The sequence below is a fragment of the Podarcis liolepis genome (assembly GCF_965112155.1).
Source record: "Podarcis liolepis genome assembly, chromosome: Z".
NCBI classification, from domain to species: Eukaryota; Metazoa; Chordata; class Lepidosauria; order Squamata; family Lacertidae; genus Podarcis; species Podarcis liolepis.
The window spans coordinates 37094461-37117455 of record NC_139570.1 but is presented as its reverse complement, the minus strand read 5'-3'; the positions used below and the strand labels follow the sequence as shown (position 1 = coordinate 37117455).

Here is a 22995-nt window from a genome sequence, read left to right as displayed (position 1 = left end):
GTATCTTCCACTTGGCCCCTTCTCTTGACTTGTCTAACAGAAGCAGTCACAATGAAGTAAAGCATGACTTCAGGTATCCAAAGTATTTTAGTGTCAAATAGCTAGGTGGTGGGACAGGGGATATTATTTCAAAATATTAATGAATAATAAAAGTTCACAGTATTGGGCTTTCCTGTGCCCCACCGTTCTGCTACAGCCAGTGGTCTGTATGCGCAAAAAGTCATTCTTGAGGTTTACTGGATTTTCTAGAAAGACTTAGGATGATGTAGCATGTGGGGTTGCAGATGGAAGGGGGAACTGGGAAACCCTACCCCCTTGAACACAAATATCTACATGATCAAAGGTAACACAGACTAGAAAGCAACAACGAATGGATAACCAAGGCACATCAAAAACACAGAAGGCAAAATACACAAGGGGACAAAAGAAGCAACCCCTCTCCACCACCAAAAAATAGTGACACCAACTGGGCTCTTTTGGATTACCAAGAGACCTCCAGTCACAGGTAGGGCTGGCCTGGAGGGTGGGATGGCCCCTTCCTCTGTAGAGAATGAGATTGGTGTGGATCCTGGCTAATCCAGATCAGAGGAAGGTGCCATCCCTGGGTGTAGAATGCTCTCTAGAAGCCACGGGAAAACAATAATTTTCAGAAACAAGCAAATTTCAAATACATGAGGCACTTAATGTAAAAGGTCAGCAATCATTCAGAACCACCTAACCCAATACAATAAGCTAGTATTATCATTCCCATGTTACAGATGTGGAGGTGGGATTGGGATAAGGAAAGCCATATGGCAAGTTCACAGCTTAAACTATTACCCACTAAGCTACAGCAGCTCAGATACAAAATGCATAGGGAGGTTTGGGCGTTTCAGCATCAACCAATGTTACCTAGCAACCTGCCTTATACAAAGCCTGCTCTTTGGTTCATCTATCTCAGTGCCATCTACAAGAGGGAAGGGGAACCTCCCATCAGCCTCCATCACCATGGCCAAGATCTGGGAAGATGTGAGCTGTAATCCAAGCAACACCCGGGAGGGCCACAGCTGCCTCATCCCTGGTCTGCACTAACAGGCACTGGTTTTCTAGACAGGGGTCTTTTCCAGCCCAACTTAAGAAGCTGGAGATGGAACTTGGGACTTTTTGCATGCAAAGCAAATGCTCTTAAACTAAGCTATGGTCCTTCCTTTCATACACGGCTGCGATTTTAAAAACAAAAAGGAAAGGAAGCTCAAAAAGATGCACTCCTAACCTAGCTCATAGAATAAAATCTATGTAACTATTTGTGTCCCCAGGACTAATGACTCAGTTTTTTATTTTAAAAACCCTAATTTTTTTAGGAGTACCTAAAATTAGGAGTACCTAAAATTAGGAGTACCAGAGCGATTCCAACATTGTTAGCACAATTAAGTAGTACTAAGGGGAAAGCGGGTGGCACTGTGGGTAACACCTCAGTGCCTAAGACTTGCCAATCGTATGGTCGGCGGTTTGAATCTCCTGCCCACCTAGCAGTTCGAAAGCACCCCTAAGTGCAAGTAGATAAATAGGTACCGCTTTATAGCGGGAAGGTAAACAGCGTTTCCGTGTGCTGCGCTGGTGCTGGCTCGCCAGAGCAGCTTCGTCACGCTGGCCACGTGACCTGGAAGTGCCTTCGGACAGCGCTGGCTCCCGGCCTCTTAAGTGAGATGAGCGCACAACCCTAGAGTCGGACACGACTGGCCCGTACGGGCAGGGGTACCTTTACCTTTAAGGGGAAAGCAGCACACGATGGTATATTGAGAAAGCAGCTACATCAAGGGTTTTGTGTTTTAGGCTATGATAGCAATGAAGAGGGGATTAATTCCCTCTTGGCTGTGGCTCCATGAATGAAGCCCAGCGCAGCTTTGTGGAATCACTAACAAGCAGCGGGAAAAAGCATCACAGAGGAAAATCCTCAGCTCTGCCACAATTACAGCTTTTGCAAGTTCTCTTCTGTCACATTCCCTACACTCCACATCCCCCTGAATTGCTGCTGTTTCTTTAAAAACAACAACCAGGAATTGCTGTTGCTTAAAACACACACACACACACACACACACACGCCAAAGGTATGAAGTTGATATCCTTGTTGGCCCATGTAATGCAACAAGTGAACAGGAGGAGGAAACCAGTCCCCTGGTGTTTCAGGTGGATGACATGTAATTTCCTTCAAAAAATATTTTGCTTGCAAGCTGACATGAGAAACACTGTTGCAGGTTGGCAGTTGCATGCCAGTTGTGAATGAGACCAGCTGCAATAGAGTCCAGAGCAATGGATTTACACACACACACACACACACACACACACACCTCAATCTGCCTTACAGACTAGGAAGAGGCACTATCATATATTGGTGTAGGTCAAATATGTTGCTGGACTACAACGCCCATCAAGCTCAGCATGGCCAATGGCCAGGGATAAGGGGAGCTGTAGTTCAGCAACATCTGGAGGGCCAAAGGCTTGTCTTAGAAAAGCTTCTTGTTTCTTCCCCTTGTTTTAGAAAACTAAGCCAAGATACACACAATGGAACGGAAGGAGTCTTTTCCCTATTGAGGTGGGAAGGACAGCTCTTGAGTATCCCAGGAGTCTCAATAATCCCAGACTTTTGAGGAGGCTGGGTGGATCCTTGTTCCTTTACATCACAAGGCTGGGACTCATCACTGGGTCCTCCTTTTGCTACACGCATCTTCTTTGTCCCATTGTTTCCCTACCCTTTTTATTTTCCTGTATCTAGAAAAGCCCTGACTCACTGCACCAGGAGGGCTTTGTTTCTCATTGGTCTTTGGCCTCTTCCAGAAATAAAAGGAACATGGGAAGCTGCCTTAGAAGCAGTTTATTAAACAGATAAGACAGATCCGCTTTGAGGAAGACGGAAGTCTATTGGGGAAGATAAGGAATTGGGAATTAAGAACATGGCGGCATAAGTTATTTTGTAAGAACGTATGGATTTATGGATGTATGTTTTGTTTTTGTTGTTATTATTTTATCATTTTTGTTAATTTCTTGGGTGTGTTTGTTAAGCAAGAAAACTAATAAAAAGCATATATATATATATATATATATATATATATATATATATATATGTATGAAGCTGCCTTGTACTGAACAGATCATTGGTCTACTTAGTACTGCCTATACTGACTGGGAGCAGCTCTCCAAAGTTTCAGGCAGGGGACGTTCACAGCCGTACCTGGAGATGCCAATGGGGATTGAACCTGGGACCTTCTGCATGCACAGCAGATATTCTACCGCTAAACTATGTCTCTCCTCCATGCTGTGATCATGCTCTGTCTCTACTTAGTTAAAACTATGGCACTCACTCCTACAGGAAGCAATGATGGCCACCAACCTAGAGGACCTTAAAAATGGATTAGACAAATCCATGGAGAAGGCCATTAGTGGCCACTAGAAATGATGGCTATGCTCTGCCTCCGTGGATAGAAGCAGTAATCCTTCTGAATACTGGTTTCTGGAAACTCTGGGAGGGGAGAGGGCTCTTGTGCTCAGCTCCTGATTTAGCATTTCCTACATAAGTTTCCCTCCATTGCTATAGAAGTTAGATGAGATCAACAAAGACCCACCTCATCCACAAAATGTATACTACCTCTAACATGTATGCTAGCCTTTCCACAACCTGGTGCCCTCCAGGGTGCTTTGAATGGATCCAGACGATGGAGTTGTAGTTCAAAGCACCTGAAGGGCGCCAGGTTGAGAAAAGCTGGTATATTCAGACACGCACAATAAAAAGTCTTAAAAAGCCACAGAATAATTGCACACTGTCTTTCTTCCAACTGCCAGTAATTAGCTTATTCCCATTCTAACTTGCAAGCTATCTATCATGCCCTAGTTTTCCCCTTCACACAGCATGCTTAGATTCCTAGTTACGTAACAGGCACACATAAAAGCAAACCGTTAGCAACAGCTCTCCTTCTGCTACATTTCAACCTCCAACGAATTGATTTTGTGGTGTTTTCTTTTTTCTTTTTAACGCTTCCACAACAAAGTTGCTTTTTGGGGGTATTATTAGCATTGAAGATGTGGGGAAAACTTTGCTGTGGGGAAAAATAAAGTGTTGCCATTAACAAATTCAAACTGACTGGCTACTTGGGCATAGCAGACATATGCTGTTCCTATTGTAATGCAGAGCTAATGAGATTCCGCTGGGAGATAAAAGCCATCCCAGCACTGCTGGAATACTAATAATGTTTTCTCAATGAAAAAGCAGGTGATTGGTACCAGAAGCAAATGGGGGGGGGGAGAGAGAGAGAGAGAAAGCATTTCGAACACAGATCAAAGTGGGCTCCAAACAGAAAGAGGAGGAAGGGGTGGGAACACCCTGAACCTCACAGAAGTAGCACCAAACAGTGTGATGTTGAGTGCTGCAAAGTGATGAGGAAAAAACCCAACCTGACTTAGAGTAGGAACTTCACACTAGTGCTCCTCAAATTAAAACTTTCAAATACACATTTTCTCTGACAAAAGGATAAAAAATAACCAGACTGCAAAGGTTTCATTAGTATATATGTCCCATGGGGAGGTTTCATTCTCCTCTCCAACATTTATCTGTGATGTTATATGACTGACATCCTGTAATACTTCTCGCTTTCACTTATTAGCATAGTCCCACAATTGCTGTTCATTTTAAACATTATTTTGCCATCTAAGCCAAACTTCTTCATGGTTTTGGGCCAGGGGGAGTCTGGAGTTGTGGGGGTTCTTAACTTTGGAGGGACTTTGAAACATGCCTATAAATATTTTTTGGGTTACAGTGCTGACTGCGGAGAATGGGCTGACCTGCCGAGGGGGGATGGAGACATGGTTAGGTTGGAGTCTCCCCGAGACCTACTCCTCAATGAGAAAGGAAGGAAATTAAGAATAAAATCAGCAAAAGACAAAGTAAAGTGCAGGTATAAACAAGAAGAAGATCTGCAGAAGGGACATGGAAAAGACTTAAGAGCCTCGGACAGAAGATCACCAGGTTGATGGACTAGATGGAATGGATAGAAAGGACTGACATAACCCGAGACCAGGAAGAAGAGACGTTGGATGAAGATTGGAAGAAAGTTTTTAAAAATTCATTTTGAGAATTAGTGTAAAATTAATGAGTGTTAGGAAAAATGTTGGAATGAAACTACTTGGCTTTAGTAGAAATGATATAAGGAGTTATGTATAAATAAGTATTAAGTTTTAAGGCTTTTTATGGTAAGATAAGGTTAAAATAAATTAAGGTAATTTAATGACAGAATACAGTTAAAGATGGAAAGGATTTGCTGAGTTAATAAATAGGTTAGACTGTTAAGATAAATTATAGAACAAAAATTGAGAAAGATGGAAAGAATTTGCTGAAACAATTAATTGAACTAGAACACAAAAAGGGAGGTGTGAGGAGGTCGATGAAACAAGTAAATGAAAGATAAAGATATGGAATATTGGATTTTTAGTGTTATTGTTCTTTTTTGTTATATTGTTGTATTGTTTTTTATGGTTTCCTTTTTATGTATTGTAATGTATGTCTTGTTAAATTTTGTGTTGTTTTCCTTTTTTCTGTAATTGTTAAACTTTTAATAAATATCATTTTAAAAAAAAGCCAAACTTCTTCTTCCTTGGATTTAAATTTTACTGAGAAGGAGAGTTGCAAAGATGAACATTTTGGATTAGTGCAGCTCTGGGAAGCAGAAAACTCCTTTAAGAGATCCATAACGAACAAGAATCCATTTGGAACTGAGTCTGGCACTTTGGAACCTGGCTCAATTCAGCTTGGAATATTTTGGAAGCTGCCTGCCTCATGTCCAAATCAGAACTGCAATTCAGGAGAATTGAAGTTTTGTGCTGCTCCATGGGCTATCATGGGGAAATAAATAAATGACTATTACCTTTGCTCTTTTTGACACAATTGGCTGAAAACTGCAGGTATCACAGTCCCTACTGACAAACTTTAGAAGGTTAGGTGCAGGGGGTTTTCCTGCAAGGTATTTACAGTGATAGGCTGATTAAAAAGGATTGATTTTATTTGATAGTGGAATATTGTTTTGTTTAACATGTAAGCACTGCTTCTTGTAAACCAAGATTCCTGGTTTACACAATACTAAGCTGGGATTCTTAAATGGTGTTTTCTCTGATCATGCTTGTCTCCATTTCTGTGCTGGAAATAGATTTCAGAAGCATACATGTTTCATAAAATTCCAAAATCATGATAGCGTAGGAAATACCTGATTGCAGAGAGTACTGCCACCACATGTGTGGATCAAGTCGATGCCTATTTAATAACATTTAGATACTGCTTAAACAAAAAGAGTACAAGCAACTAGTACTCTGTTTACATAAAACATTATATAATTTTCATTTTAAAAATACAGATAAAATTAAACATTAAAAACAACCTGACATAAAATTTAACACATATATATATTATTTATTTGTTGCCTTGATTACTATCCGGTTCACTGCTCTGAGTTAAATTTAGAATCACCAAACTAAATTAAATGAATGTTTTGAAACCTGTCTATTTGTATTCTTAGTATTTCTCCCTGTCTTACTGGGCCAATGACTGCTACCCTATGTTTTACATATACAGTGGGCTTGCCCCTTATGAGAGGGTTCAGTTGTGGGGATTCATGGGCAAACGCAAGATCATGCAAAGTCAGGAACCCCCAGAACTGCCCCCCTGTGTGGTATTGGAGTGCTGCTAACTGGGGTCTGGGAAGATTGTGAGAGAGCTCTGACAGCTTCCCTTCTGCAACCTTCCCAGCCCCTGGTAAGTGAGAAAAATTCACTGGGTGTAAGGATATGGGAAATAATTAAATAAATAGAGAGTGGAGGGTTTCCCTGGCTCATCATCATCGTTTATTTACTCTCCACACACTCCCTGTGTAAAGTTGTGAACGTGTAAATAAACCGAGTGCAAGTTGTGGGCTTACTGTCTGTGTTTTATGTTTATATTGTAATGGCCATTGGCTGCAATCAATAAAAATTAGAATCACAGAATTGAAGAGCTGGATGGGGCCCCTGAGGGTCATCTAAGTCCACCCCCCTGCAATGCATGAATTCTGCCCTCAGACATCCCTGGATGGGCTTGAACCACCAACCTTTTGGTTAACAACCTTTGAAAAATTTGAAAAAATCCAGTTGTTGCAATTTCACAATTCACCCATGCAGGATACCAATTCAATAGGCTGACCCTGGAACTGCCCATCACCTGTCCTTGAGCAGATACTGTCAATATTCTGTACTTGACTCATACATGCATTCATTCCACACACCTATTCACAGAGATTAATGACAGGAATACATCTTCATATATTACAATACTTATGTGCCCTTGTACTGGAGGAAAACAATACTTTAGGACTGCAAACTTTACAGAGAGACAACCTAGATGCAAAACCAGGCCAGGATCATAGGGGGTCCAGGGTGGCTTGTGGCGGCAGCCCCTCTACTTTGAAATTCCTGTTATACTGAGACCTGGCCCAATCTCAAGGCTAGGTGTATTCTGGAAGCAGTGTGAAAATTCTTCATTTAAACTGGGTTTTGGTGGACAGGATTGGAGTCAGTGGGTTTTAATGAATATATATATATACACTGAAATACAAACAAACAAACAAACAAACAAACAATTGTTACCAATCCCAAGTTCTTGGGTTGGGAAACAATTACTGATGATGATGTTACCTGATTCTTTTTCTTTATTTTTAAAACTATATTCACAGCCTGCTACCAAGTTCTTGGGATGGGAAGGGAAACAATAATTAATAAATTATGTTATTACAAAAAAATAATGAAAAATAAGGGAGTTTGCAAAGATTCTATGATGTACTGTTGGGTCTCCTCCTCAAACAAAACACCCACGCACAATAATGGTTATATTTAAATGCATGGTTTTTCTATATAATCCAATGTTTAGCCCTCTGTTGTTGAGAAAGATGTAAGAAGCATATTCTCATTCGTGCAAAGCATGTCTGGACTTGTGTTGATCCCACCATGCAGAATGTGGGCTGCCTCCCATGTTGTTTCTAGGGGTGATTCATATAGCACCCAGCAGCTGCTGTGTGTAACCCTGAAGGGAGGTGGTTGCCTGCAGCCTCTGACTATGCACTGAAGCACCCTTAAAACTATTTCACTTTTCCAAGAAGGTTTGCCTAGTGCCAACCATGCTGCGTTTTAAGCAAAGATGCTGCTGCAGCTGATTGTGGCTGGTTAGGTTTTACTTCTTCTGCTGAATTTCTATGCTCCTGGTCTGTTTTGTCTGTATTTTTGTATTTCATTGTAGAAAAGATAAGAAAAGGTTCTACTATTTCTTTGTATACTGCCCTGGTAGCTTTGCTGAAGGGTGGCATAAAAACAGATAAATGAAACATCAGCCTTATTTTCCAAGAAGCTCAGGGTGGCATCTCTATATCTCTCTCTCTCTTCCCAAACCCATAGCATCCCAACAACCAGCCTTGTGCAATAGGTAGTCCAACACTCTAACCAGCACACCATTTACTTCCTTCCACTCCAGAGATCCCATCTTATCTGATAAGCTCTCACCCTCTCTGAGTCTTATGGCCTGACCAATTTCTTCTCAATCATTACTCTTGTTTTCATATACTATTTTTCTTCTGTAATTCAAAAGCGGTGAGTAAAAAGAGAAAACAGAATAAAGATATACTGTATTTTTTGCACCATAACACTCACTTTTTCCCTCCTAGAAAGTAAGGGGAAATGTCTGTGCGTGTTATGGAGTGAATGCCTACGGATGCCCGGGGGATCTGCTGTAGTTGTGAGCAGAGGATCCATGGTTCCCCTTCCTTCCCTCCTCCGTGGCTCGCTTTGAAACAGCAAAGCGGGAGAAGAGCCGCTGAGTGGGGAGGAGAGAGGGACAGAGAGCCTGCTTGCTTTAAAGGAGCAAAGCGGGAGAGGAGAGGAGCCGCTTACGCAAGTGTAAGCAGCTCCTGTCCGGTTGGCTCCTTTAAAGCAAGCAGGTTCTCTGTCCCAAGCAGGCTCTCTCCTCCCCACTCAGCTCGCTAAATAGCAGCAAAGTTTTTCAGCTTGCTAACTGGGGATGAACGGGGAGGAGGGAGAAAAGCAGAGCCTGCTTGCTTTAAAGGAGCAAAGTGGGAGAGGAAAGGAGCCTTCTCCCCTTATACCCCTCTTCTTCATTATTAGCAGCATCCTTCTCCACACACCCCACGCGTGCTCCTTCTCCCCTTAAACCCCTCTCCTGCATTATTAGCAGCATCCTTCTCCACACACCCCATATGTGCTCCTTGTCCCTTGAGTGCTTTTCTTTCCCTCCCCACTTAAAACGTGGTTACAAAGCACGGATCCACATGGATCCTCAGGATCTTTGCACTGGGTCACCCCAAATTCACCATCAGATCACATAGCATGTCCATGGCTACATCTTGCACCAAAAAAATCACGCACCCACTGTTGCCTGGGGCCGCAGTGGTGCAAAAACGTGGTTACAAACATGGATCCACATGGATCCTCAGGATTTTTGCATTGAGCTACTCCAAACTCACTGTCAGATCACATCTCTGTGGCCACAGCATGAACCACAAAAATCATACATCCATTGTTTCGTTTAGAATATTTTTTTTCTTGTTTTCCTCCTCTAAAAACTACGTGTGTGTTATGGTCTGGTGCATGTTATAGAGCGAAAAATACAGTAATTTACTGATGAAAATATTCCATGAAACAGGAAGCTTATACTTTCCTTCTGATTTTTACCAGAACAGGGTACTCCGTGGCCATCACTGAGGAGGGTCTTCTACAAATTGTTCTGGTCCTACAGTGGTACCTCTGGATGCAAACGTGATCTGTTCGGGAGCCCTGTTTGCATCCAGAAGTGAATGCAACCCACACCCACGGGACGCGATTTGCCGCTTCTGTGCATGCATGTGACGTCATTATGACCGTCTGCGCATCTGCGAGCAGCGAAACCCGGAAGTAACGTGCTCCGTTACCTCCGGGTTGCCGCAGCGAACAACCCGAAAATACTTATCTCACAGCTACTTCAAGCCAAGGTATGACTGTATTAGATTAAGCTTTTCTTGATGAATAGACTCTAAGCAGGGCCCTCCCCTCTCAAACTGAAGCAACTGGTAGGCTCCTATGGGGAGAAGCATTCCTTCAGGCAACTTCCAAACCATGGCCAGACACCAAAGTGCTAGCAGCTAGAGAAATGGGGGTGGGTAGACAGAAACATATTTTTTAAAGTATATACCTATTTTAAAATTTATTTTAACAAAATAGATACAACAATGAGAATGTGATGTTCTTCTAGGGTTTTGCTTTTCTACCGCAAAATTCACAATCTGCCTTTGAAAAAAGGGTGGGAACAAAGACCCTCAATGATGATGATAAAAAGAAAATAAAAAAGCTCTTACTTTTCCTTACTAGCTGGAGATGTGCGAGGAGCTAATAAAAAGGTTAAAGATCGGCACTGTCTCTGCACCTGCAGAGTTTAAAATGTCAGAAAAATGTGGAGATGTGCCAACCTTTCCTCGGCTCTTTGTGTTTCTGCCCTTTCAGAGATTCCTCCCTGTATTTTTAAGCTCTATTCTCTGAGACTCACCCTGCTGGTTCGCTGGATGGTCATAAAAGCTCATTCACCCCAGAAAGGGAGTTCAAGAAAATCTCCAGGGGAACCTCTGTAAATACCTGTACATTTTAGTTGTAATGGGCCCTCTGGGAACACTCTTCCCCTATCAAATTAAACACACTCGGGGATCCTACTAATCAGGGGAAGGCACAAGTCTTGCTGACACAGGCAGAGTTTGCAAACAAAGAAGTCAAGACGAATTAAGCTCCACATGACAGGGCTGTATTGGGAAGGACGGAGGCCTTTGCTCTTTAACCCAAAAGGGCCGTGCTGTGGCTGTCTAAGAAATTAACATGTTGGCAGCTACATTGAGCAGGTAGCTCTGCAAGCTCCAGATGCTGCTTTATTGCCACTGAAGAGAGAGTAAAAAAGAGTCTGGCTTCGAAAAACCTGCCATTCAAAGGAAATCAATGTTGTGATATTCCAAGGGGTTACCACATAAAGGAGTCACTGGAAACATGGCATTGCTATTGGGAGTGGGAAAGCTTAAGAAGGATAGCACACAGATGGGTAGAAACCGTACACACACACCTGCAGTCAAGGAAATATTTATGTGGCTTCCCTGCCCAGTCCAATCCAGACACCAACTCCTCAAAGGATGAACCAGACCTCTGGCTGACCATACACTTGGGGGTGCAGGGTCCTCCACATAGGAGCCAACTCCTAGGGGCCAAGGGGTTTTTGCACCTACAATAAAATATTTGAGGGGACCGCCCCCTAAGTTGATGGACATTGCACACATATGGTGTGTGCGTGCCACATCATGCAATTGATTATGTGGGGAGGGGCTTACCTGCCTCCCCCCCCCCAATATTTTATTCAAGTTGGCACCCCTGGTCTTCCATCACTAGCCCTGGAGATCCTGAGTCTGGGGAGGAACCCCTCAAAAGCTGCCTCCGGTGGACCCTCTTGAGAGACTTTGGGGTGAATGTGGGCTGATGAGCTCCCAGTAGAGTTTGAGAGATGTTCAGCCAACATCTGAGAGTAAAGATGTTCAGGCCCACGTGAAAGTGTGTACCTGAAAGACTAAACTTGCATGTGACAGGAATAAAGAACCCCTTATGGGAAAGCATTCTCAGCTGGAATTAGGAATGGCCTTGTCTTCATGTTGAGCTTTTCAGCTGCTGGAACATCACAGGTCCTTAGCTGCCTGACCCTAAAAAGTAGAATTCTTGACTCACACTGCTAGACTGGATCTTCTCTGTTGTTGACCTCAGGACTTTCTAATGTTGCCTCTAGACCACATTTTGGACTCAGAATGATTCATGTCTGATCCTGACTGGTCTTTGACTTTGCATGCTTGACTTAGCCTAACATTGTTTGGCAATACTGAGTGTGAGACCATAGCCTCCTTGGATTCTACAGGCTTGGAACCCACCCACAGACTCCCAACTCCCATCAAGCCCAGCCAACATGGCCAATGGTCAGTGTTGATGGGAGCTGTAGTCCAACAACATGGAGGGCCACAGGTTTAAGTAGGCTTTTGAAGTAATATAATGGCAGTGACAGGAGGTGGGCCACCTAATTCTGGCACTAGGCTACAGAATAAAAAACAGAGCCAGAAAGACAAAAGGTTGTATGTAAAGTGACTTTGGGGTATTGTTGCACTTATGGAATGTTGTTGCACAAGGGGGAAAACAGTAAATTACCAAATATTGATGTGCAACGGAGAGCATAACAAGAACCAGCTGTTGTGCAACCAGGTTCCACTAGCACAACTGTTGCATTGGATTCCATTGTTGTGCAACCTTTGAACTGCCGTCTGCTAGCGCAAGGGCTCTTGCAGTAGCGGAATGAGAATGCTGAATACAGCCAGATCTTTACCATTCATCAATGCCATTGACCACTGTGGGATTAGAAGGACTTCAGCTTAAGCACATTGGTTTATGTGGTCTGTGAATGGGGCTGTGTACAATGAACCTGAGGCAAGTTACATCTTACTACTGGCTTTTTAATTCCTCTGTATCAAGCATTTGAAAAAGAAAGCATTCATAATTGTGTGTGTGTGTGTGTGCGTGCGCGTGCGCGCGCACGCGAGTATGTGTGTGTGTGTGCATGAACACACACACACACACACACACACACACACACACACAGACACAGTATCTAATGTTGGAATCCTAAAGCATTAAGAGAGCCAAGCCTACAGCCTGGACCCATTTATAACATAAAAACCCATTTAATGGCAAGAATGAAAGCTACTCCATGGGCTATAATTAGTTTAAAGCATTATTGATGAAGGATTATCATGGATGATTTTGTCCTAAGTTGCTCTGCATTATACTCCTCGCTACCTGACACAAGGAATATATTTTTCAGAAGGGAGAGAAAGGTTTGCTTAATCCGTTAATTCTCACTTGTCTCTCGGGTAACAGACTAACTACTGTGTTATTCTGCCTCTTAATGCTAGTCAGGGAATGGGCTGCTACCTACCTCCCTGAAGCTATTCTTTGATCTGGAGGAAGCTGGCATCACAGGTCAAAATTATTTACTTCTGGGTGAACACAAAATCCTGGCACCAAAAGTTTCAAGAAATATCTATACAGGAATTATAGTGGCATGCCTCCAGGCCAGGCCAAGCTCAAGAGTCTCTTGCTGGTATTTGTTTGACAAACTTGAGCAATGGCTTTTCAAAACTTCCAATTTTTAGGAAACTATTTTCCACATCTGTTGAAGAACTTCTCCATATGTGGCATTCTAGGATGTCGCATAGGATGCTAGACAAGTCCTATTAGGCCCCTTAGTGTCATTCCATGTAAACTAGGTTCCTTAGCCTGTGTATAACACTGTCAGGCATATATTGCAGGGAGAGATCAGTAATCTTCTTGATCTTCCTACCGAGAAACCATCAATACTCTCTGACATATCACAAGGTTCCTCAGAACAGTTTGTAAGCCACTGTACCACTGGAATGTAATAATGGGGGGATACAATCTATTTCAGAGAAACAGACCAGACAAGAAAGGAGGAGGAGTGGCGTTATATGTCAGGGATGTGTATACCTGTGAAGAGATCCAAGATTTAGAACCTCAAAGCCAAAGTGAGAGCATTTGGGTCAAAATTAAGGGAGAGAAGAATAACAGAGACCTCACTGTGGGAGTTTACTATAGATCCCCAAGCCAAACGGAGGACATAGATGATGCCTTCCTGGAACAGATGGCCAAGCATGCAAAAGGGAGGGAGATAGTAGTAATGGGGGACTTCAATTACCCGGATATTTGTTGGATGTCAAACTCAGCCAAGAGCATAAGGTCAAACAGATTCCTCACTGGCCTTGCAGACAACTTCATTGTCCAGAAAGTGGGAGAAGCAACAAGAGGAACAGCCATTTTAGATCTGGTCCTAACCAATGTTGATGACCTGGTTAGTGGGGTAGAAGTGGAAGGATCATTAGGCGCGAGTGATCATGCTCTTCTGAAGTTTACTATACAGTGGAAAGGAGCAGCCAAGCATACTAGGACTCAATTTCTTGACTTTAAGAAAGCCAACTTCATAAAACTTAGGGAAGTGCTGGGTGAGATCCCATGGACAGTAATACTAAAAGGAAAGGGAGTTCATGATGGCTGGGAGTTTGTTAAGAGGGAGATAGTAAAAGCACAACGTCAGGCAATACCAATGAGACGGAAACATGGAAGGTGCCTAAAGAAGCCAGGGTGGCTATCTAAAGAACTTTTAACTGAGTTAAGATTAAAAAGGGATGTGTACAAAAATAGGAAAAGGGGGGAAACCACCAAAGAGGAATTCAAACAAATAGCCAGCACATGTAGACACAAAGTCAGAAAAGCTAAAGCACAGAATGAACTCAGGCTTGCTAGAGAGGTTAAAAGCAACAAAAAAGGCTTTTATGGGTATGTTCGTAGCAAAAGGAAGAACAAAGAAACAGTGGGGTCACTCAGAGGAGAAGATGGTGAAATGCAAACAGGGGACACAGAAAGGGCTGAACTCCTCAATGCCTTCTTTGCCTCAGTCTTCTCCGATAAAGAAAACAATGCTCAACTCTATGATTCTATGATTCTACCAGAGGGGGGGGGGGGATATGACTGTAAACTAAGCAAAGTATATTGGACTTTTTAAGTTCCTTCAACTTAAAGCTTGGATCCCATAAAATGAGAACAGGTTTAGCTTAATCTTGGAATATCAAGTCATCCCCTTGGGATGGGGATTAAAACAGTTGAGGAAAATCTGCTAGTGTCTGCCATCTTTGACCTGGTCTCCTTATGGAGGTGATTTTTACTCAACACCACAGACACCATTAGGCAAGTGGTCACTTACACCACATCATCGATAGCTGTTTTAATGCACCAAAAGTCTTGTAATTCTTAGGTCATTCATCAACCCTTAGAACTTGAAATAGGCATAGAAACCAACAATTTATAGGTTTATAGGAGAATGATTTAAGCATTTCTCTCCCTGATGTGTCAAATCACATTTAAGACAGACACTTAAAATAATAATCTTTCTTATTTTCAAAGAAAAATAGTAAGTTTAAACATATACTTGTAGATGCATGTGTGTGCCTGCCCACACCTGAAACCAGGACCTTCGTCACCAGCACTCTGACTTGCCAGGGAAGCCTGTCAAACAAAGCTCAATGGAATGTAGAACCAGACAGAGTGAAAATTATTAGCTGCACAGGTCAAACAGACCTATAAAGCCCCAGGCTCAAAACCAGCTTCTAGGCCTAAGCAACTTGTCAGGAGTCCAGGTACCGTATTTTTCGCCCCATAGGACGCACTTCCCCCCCTCCAAAAATGAAGGGGAAATGTGTGTGTGTCCTATGGGGCGAATGCAGGCTTTCGCTGAAGCCTGGAGAGCGAGAGGGGTCGGTGCGCACCAACCCCTCTCGCTCTCCAGGCTTCCCGCAGATCTCCGCAAGCCGTGGGAGCCCGCGCCAGGTTCCCGCGGCTTGCGGAGAGTTGCCTGCATGCGGAAGGCTGGGCGCGCTGAGCTCAGCGGGCCCAGACTTCGCGTACCTCTCCGCAAGCCGCGGGAGCCCTGCGCTGGGCTCCCATGGCTTGCGGAGAGTTGCCTGCATGCCGAAGGCTGGGCGCACTGACCCCAGCACATCCAGACTTTGCGCACCTCTCCGCAAGGCGTGGGAGCCCTGCGCTGGGCTCCCACGGCTTGCGGAGAGTTGCCTGCATGCCGAAGGCTGGGCGCACTGACCCCAGCACATCCAGACTTCGCGCACCTCTCCGCAAGCCGTGGGAGCCCTGCGCTGGGCTCCCGCTGCTTGTGGAGAGTTGCCTGTTCTGGGGGCTGGGGTCGGGGGAAGCTCAGGCTTCCCCGCCCCAGCCCCGCGCCTGGGGGGGGAAATAATTCCCCCCCCTTTATTTCCCCCCCAAAAAACTAGGTGCGCCTCATGGGACGGTGCGTCCTATAGGGCGAAAAATGCAGTATTCTGCTTTGCCCTGAGCTTTGTCTTCTTCACTGTTGTCCCAGTGCTGATGAGATCTCTGCCCTGCCTTGGGCTGACAACCTGTTTCTTGGCAACACCTGCTGAGGCCTAACATGTTGTACACACATGGTAATCTTTAGTCACCAACTGTGACCCTGCCAAGCAAGTGGCTATTTACAATACAATTACTACAGTTTCAATAGCTCTTATAATGGACCAAATGTCTTGTAACTTGTGTGTGTGTGTGTGTGTGTGTGTGTGTGTGTATTGGAGAGTGTGTAGCAATAGCTCAACTTACATATGAAGTATAAGAACAGTGACAAGAATTCATGCCCCAAATTTACAGAAGCTTAAAATGAAAATTCACATGAAAACTGAACCATCCAACCAATCCTGGTTGTTACATAGTACATTCCTGCATGACCCTTGGGATGCCTTCCAACTCTACAATTCTATGTGTCTTTGTTTACAAACGAAGTTCAAGGCAAAAATGATAATACAGCCAACAATTGAGAGACTACATTCCAAAAGGCTACCTGCTAGGAGATTAACCAAAATTAATCTTGACATAAACGTAATATTTAAAAATACTGTAAATCCATTATTTTTTTTAATCTACTTTAAATGTGTTAATTACCCATTGAGACAAGTTCCTATATTTTATCATACCCTTCCTTAATAAATGGTGCTTTTGACAATCCCTATTTTCCTGCATATTCTGGATCTATAGACTTTAACATCCTAATACTTCACAGATGTACTATAGAAGACAGAATGAAATTGAGTGTTTTCTTTTAAACCAAATTGTGAGCTCTCTGCATGCACAGAGAATTACTTCAACCTGTTCTTAAAATGATCACCTTGCATTCTAGCACATCTGGGAAGCTCCAAGTGTGTTGAGGAAGGTGGAATCCAGAACAGTTGCCAGAACATTTAACTAAACAAGCATTCACTTACTTCAGCATGCATATGCAACCTAAGAGACAGTATGTGCACATTTTGAAAACAGTGTATATATAAGGTCATATTCAAATATGAAATAAAATAACATAACATAAAGCAGACACCATTTAGAAACAAAGAAACTTGCCTTTTGAAACACTTGATAGTTGGACTTGGACCATATGTCAAGCTGCAGAAAAAGAAAAAAGTCCCATATCATCATCATCATCAAATGTGTATCTTCATCTGAGGATTACAGGGGAGTTTACAATATAAAAACACAAAAATATGTAACACAGTAACATACAAAAACAATACCCCCCCCCCCAGTTTAAAAGGCCATAGGTTGTTTAATTAGGCCTGGAAGAAGAGGAATGTTTTGGTCTGGTGCCTAAAGATATGCAATGATGGCGTCAGGCGAGCCTCTCTGGGGAGAACCTTCCACAGGTGGGAAGCCACCACAGAAAAGGTCCATTCTCGTTTTGATGCCCTCCAGACCTCTCATCGTAGAGGCAGACAAGCAAGAGCATCAGATGATGAACGCAGGGTCCGGGACGGCGCATATGGGGAGAGGTGGTCCTTGAGATATTGCAATCCTGAGCCGGTTAAGGCTTTATAGGTCAAAACCAGTACTCTGAATTGGGCCCAGAAACTAATTTGCACACAGTGCAACTGGGCTAGGATTGGTATTATATGCTCAAACTGTATTGCCCTGGTGAGCAACCTGACCACCAAATTTTGCAGCAGCCTTCTTCAGAGGCAGCCCTATGTATAACACATTGCAGAAATCTAACCTAGATGTTGCCAAAGCACGTGACAGAAATTAGGTTAGCCCTGTCCCGACAGGGGTACAGCTGGGCCATCAGCCAAAGCTGATGGAAGGCACTCTGCCCCACCAAGGCCACCTGAGCCCCAAGTGACAGCAATGGATCCAGGAGTACTCCCAAACTGTGTACCTATTCCTTCAGAGGGAGTGCAAACCCATGAAGAATGGGCAACCTTCAATCTATCCAGTCCAGAGAGCCACCCACTAACAGTGCCTGAGCCTTATCCGGATTAAGCTTCACTTTACTGGCTCTTGTCCAGTCCATTACATATCCACCGCCACACCTGCAGATGCAAAGGAAAAATAGAGCTGTGTGTCATCAGCGTAATGCTGACAACATACTCCAAAACTCCAGTTGACCTCACTCAGAGGTTTCATGTAGATACATGTTCAACAACACAGGGGATGAAATCAAACCCTGAGGAACCCCAAATGGAAACGAAGAGCACTCACCAAGAATCACCCTCTGGACCATCCAAGTAGGACTGAAACCATCACAAAGTGGTGCCACCCACCCCAACTTGGACAGTCGCTTCAGAAGGATACCATGGTTGATGGTATCAAAATACACTGAGAGGTTGGGGAGAATTAACAGGGACACATTTCCCTTGCCTGCCTCTTGACAGAGATCATCATGCAGGGTGACCAAAGTGGTTTCTGTGCAAAAACTGGGCCTAAATCCTGACTGATAAGGATCTAGAAAAACAATTTCCCCCAATAGCGCCTGGATCTGACCCATGACCACTCACTCAAGAACCTTGACCAAGAAGGGGAAATTGGCAACTGGTTGGTAATTACTTAGATTTTCTGAATCCAGGGAGAGTTTCTTAATGAGTGGTTTTGTTACTGCCTTCTTCAAGCAGACAGGGCCCTCTCCCTCTCCCAAGGAAGCATTAATTCTTCCCTGGTCCAGCCAGCTGTCCCTTCCCTGTTAGTTTTTCTCAGCCAAGAGGGCCATGGGTCCAGAACACAAACTGTCACCCTGACCAATCCAAGCACTTTGTTTGCATCCTTGAGACTTTCTAACTGAAACTCTTCCAACATAACAGTATTCTGGACATCTCTTGAAATTCATCTGCTGTAACAGTAGAGTCAAGGTCCTGGCGGCTGCAAGCAAGATTAACATACATGAAATATTAAGAAACACAGATTCATTCCACCTTTTTTATTAGACTGATTCCTACTGGAATTATTCCTGACAAGCAAATTTAAACTGGAATCCTAAACCTTTCCACTAGATAAGGGGTCTAGTGCACATGCAATGAAAGGCCTATTCAGGCATGCAGCCTCACAGGAGGTAGGAGCAGGGCTGGCCCACTCATAAAGCAAGGTGAGGCAACTGCCTCTATCAGCAGAATCCACAGAAGCGGCAAATCCAACCTCTGAGGAATGCATTGTCCACTGTTGCTGCTGCAGTGCCAGGGTTCCTTGGAGGCCCAATCTGCTGCCTCCTCAGCAGCTGCTCCCAATGCTGCCTCCACAATGGCCTCTTGGCAAATAGGAGGGACTGCTGGTCTTCCTCTTATGGAGGAAATCACAGGGGCTGCCCTCTGGGATCTCCTGGACTCTGCACCTGCCTTTGATTACCAGTTCTACCATCAGGTAAGGTTGCTTTGGCCCTCACCATTGTTTCTGATGTATATCTTCACTCCTCCCTTCTTCCCTGGTGTGGGGGGGACGCCATTTTATGGCTTGCCTCAGGTGCTAAAATGTCTTGGGCCAGCCCTGAGTGGGTCTGTGCATGTCAAGCCTACATAGACACCCAAACCATTCCCTCACAAATGCTGCCTGCATACTAGAGATATGCCTATTGTGGAACAACCTCCTGAACATGCATCAGCTGTCCCTGTGAGTAAATGGGGACTGGAAATACACTGGCAAACAGCTTAATTAGTACAATATAGACGTAATGTGAACTGACTGCCTGGCACCGAACAGTACCTAGCTGGCCACAATTTTGCACCAGCTGAAATTTCCAAACCGTCTTCAAAGTTAACCTCATGTTGTCTGGGCAGTCTCAGTGCATCACAATAGTCAGGATCCCACTAGTGCATGGATAACTGAGACAACTGGCATACCTTCCCTAGCTCCTATAAAGGATTCTTGGCTGCCATCATCTGGGCAAACTTGGTTGGTCCTTCAGGGGAGAGTGCAACCTCAATCTAAGACCAGCCAAAAACCTCTATCCAGAGCAGTCTGTTTCCTTACTTATAGTGCCTCTATTTTGTCTGGACTAAAGTCTCTGTTTGTTCTCCCTCATTCAGCCCATACAGCTTCCAGGTACCAGTTCAGGAGTTCAACAGCCTCCCTGGGATGAAGAGGTGGAAAAAGGAGATGCAGCAGTGCCATCTGTATATTGCTGATGTTTCAATTCACATCCCTGGGTGACTTTCCCGTTTGCTACTAGGCTAGAGCTTAAATGCAATGCTGTCCTCACATACCTGATTGAGTGCCAATCTTGCTCAAATGGTCGCACTTATGAAGACAAACCAAAAGCCTTGTTTATCTTCTGCTGTTTCTTCTGTAATAATTTAGGCTGCCATCCTAACCTCACATAATTAGGAGTAGGCTGTATTGAATGCAACAGGACTTATTCTGAGTAGACCTACTTAGGAATGAACTTTTGCATGAGCATCTGTAGAAGTTTTCATGCAATTACCTATTGCTGTACTGCCACAATATAAACTCATACAAACAAGTCCTCCTGGGCTACTTCACCCTCCACCTAGACAGCACAATCGCTTCAATTCATTTGGAACAGGTTGTGCTGATCCATGTGAATATTTAGCAGTGTCAGAACTGTGTCTGTAACAAGGGCATCTCTCATAAAGCCTTGATGCAGCCTTGTGTCCACAACATAAGCAATTCAGTGACAAGTGACACAGAAAACATTTAGCTGAATTAAGCCAGAAAACTGGCCTACAGGGACCAAATAAAATGCCCCCCCCCCTTGAATATTGTATTTAGATTCCTGGGAAGGAGAGACCTTTTTAAAGCAGAAGTTAAGGTCACAGGGTAATGTTATGCACACACCTGAGATTCAGATGCCTTTTACATTTTTCAAGAGCAGCGGGCTGAAAAAGCAATACATTTCAATATTAAAACACAGTAAAGTCTTGCAACTGGATTTTGGGGTTTAAAGGATTGTGGAGAGCATGGATTAGTGAAATGTGCCACTAAGTAACTGAATTCAATTTTATGTAGATGGTTGCTATGCTTTTGGTAAAGCTGGGGGTAGATCAAGACGAACTCCTTGCAGTATTCTAGCAGCTCACCCCAACAATCACAAATTTATGGCTCACTCCTTTTCAATTCCAAATATCTTGTACTAGCTCTGTTTTTCCTCTCCTATCTGGAACACACCCCACCTCATTTAACATTCTTGTAAATATCATTATTATTTATTCATATGACACCATCAATATGCAGGTGCTTTAGAGAGTACAGGAGGGCAAGCCCTTGCCCAGAGGAGCTTGAAATCCATAAATCTGGCACAGGAGAGACAACAGAAGGTACGGAAATGGAGGGAGAGGTAAACATGGAAGAACTGGTATTTAAGATCAAGCCATGGTTGAACCATGGGAACTAGAGGGTTCTGCCAAAGGAGGATTCGTGCTCTTTCTCAGTTCCACTTTCAGCTCTGTGAGTTTTTCAAGGCTCAGATTAATTCTACTTGATCCAACTTTTACCCAGATCCCTTGCAAAAGTGGACACTCACTTTCTTTAGGAGCAGCTATTCCATGGGGAGAGAGAAGAGAAATGTGACCAGGGGCCTAAATAGGTTGGCAACCTCTAGTTTCAAGGCTCACTCTGGCTCCATGTTAACTGGAATGATGTGGTTGCTTTTACGCTATGCTCTGAGTAGCAGCTGTACCTTCCACATATGTGATGATGACGATGTTTATTTATCTTTCTTTTCTCCAGACTAGTACTCAATGTGGCTTACACAAATTAAAACAACACAGATATAGTACAGAAGACTAACAACATCTCTTCTCCCACCTATCTTCTCTCCCAACCTTATACTGTATACAACATTAACGCCTCACATTGAATGTAACTCATCTGTAGAAAAGCCTCTACGACCTGAAAATAGAGACAATGCATGCACTTTTCTAATCCAATAATTTTTTAAATAAAAACTAAATTAAAAATAGTTGAAAAGTACCGTATTTTTTGCTCTATAAGACTCACTTTTTCCCATCCTAAAAAGGAAGGGGAAATGTGTGTGCGTCTTATGGAGCGAATGCAGGCTACGCAGCTATCCCAGAAGCCAGAACAGCAAGAGATATTGCTGCTTTCACTGTGCAGTGATCCCTCTTGCTGTTCTGGCTTCTGAGATTCAGAATATTTTTTTTCTTGTTTTCCTCCTCCAAAAACTAGGTGCATCATGGTCTGGTGCGTCTTATAGAGCGAAAAATATGGTAATTAAACTACAATAGTTAAAACAAATTTATTAAAATATGAACAGTAAAAATATCACAACGCTATTAGAAAGCCCCCACAACACTATTTAAAAGCTCTTTTCTTAAAAAACAAAACAAAAAAGTCACACCCCAAAAGCCTGTTAGAATAAAATGGTCTTCACTTGCTGACAAAAGGACGGAGCCAGTCTAGCTTCTCTAAGGAGGGAGTTCCAAATTCTGGGAGCAGCGACTGAGGTGAGAGGGCCCCGACCAAACATGTCTGTGAGGGTGGGCAGGACCGAGCCTTTCCCAAAGATTTCAGAGCGCAGGCAGATTCAGGAGAATATGGTCCAGCAGATAACTTAGGCCTAAGTTGTATAGGGCCTTTAAAGTCATAACCAGCACTTTGAATTATGTCCAGAAACAGACAGGTAGCCATGGGGCTAGCATTGTCAGCCTATGATCCACACATAGGTGGAAAAAACCTAACTACATTACCTGGATCACTGCAGAGCCAGTGAAAATCAAACCATGCAGCTGGATCAAAGTTATCTGATCCAATGAGCAAGACTGGCTGTTTCAAAACCAACACCCTTTCCTTTCGTGTCATGGTGGCGCATGCCAACATGAGCACCATGACTTCATAAAGGATCAAGTCTCTCAGTATTTATTTTCATTCTTTTGTTAAAAACAAAAGAAAGAAAAGATGAACCACACAGAAAAAGCACAATGCCAGTCACAACAACTGAAATCAGTTCTGAACGGTAATTCCTTAGCATAGGAGCTGAAGAGCCCTAATGTACATAATTCAATTCTTGCA

At 43.4% G+C, this 22995-nt stretch overlaps 1 protein-coding gene across 5 annotated transcripts in view; it reads right to left on the bottom strand.

Moving 5' to 3' along the window:
- Positions 1-22995, bottom strand: part of MED27 (mediator complex subunit 27) — a 180949-nt gene that overhangs the window by 7771 nt on the left and 150183 nt on the right. The window contains exons 6-8 of one of the 5 annotated variants that reach the window (XM_083485592.1): positions 20803-20843; positions 18769-18869; positions 17088-17133 (exon numbers count right to left, since the gene is read on the bottom strand). The exons of 1 other annotated variant lie outside the window; for it this stretch is intronic. In XM_083485592.1, coding sequence (XP_083341718.1) covers positions 17129-17133; positions 18769-18869; positions 20803-20843 — 147 coding nt within the window. In that variant the 3' untranslated portion in view covers positions 17088-17128. Of the gene's footprint in view, positions 1-17087; positions 18870-20802; positions 20844-22995 lie in introns of those variants that run through there. 3 more of the 5 variants (XR_014521528.1, XR_014521529.1, XM_083485590.1) reach the window with 3 other exon arrangements.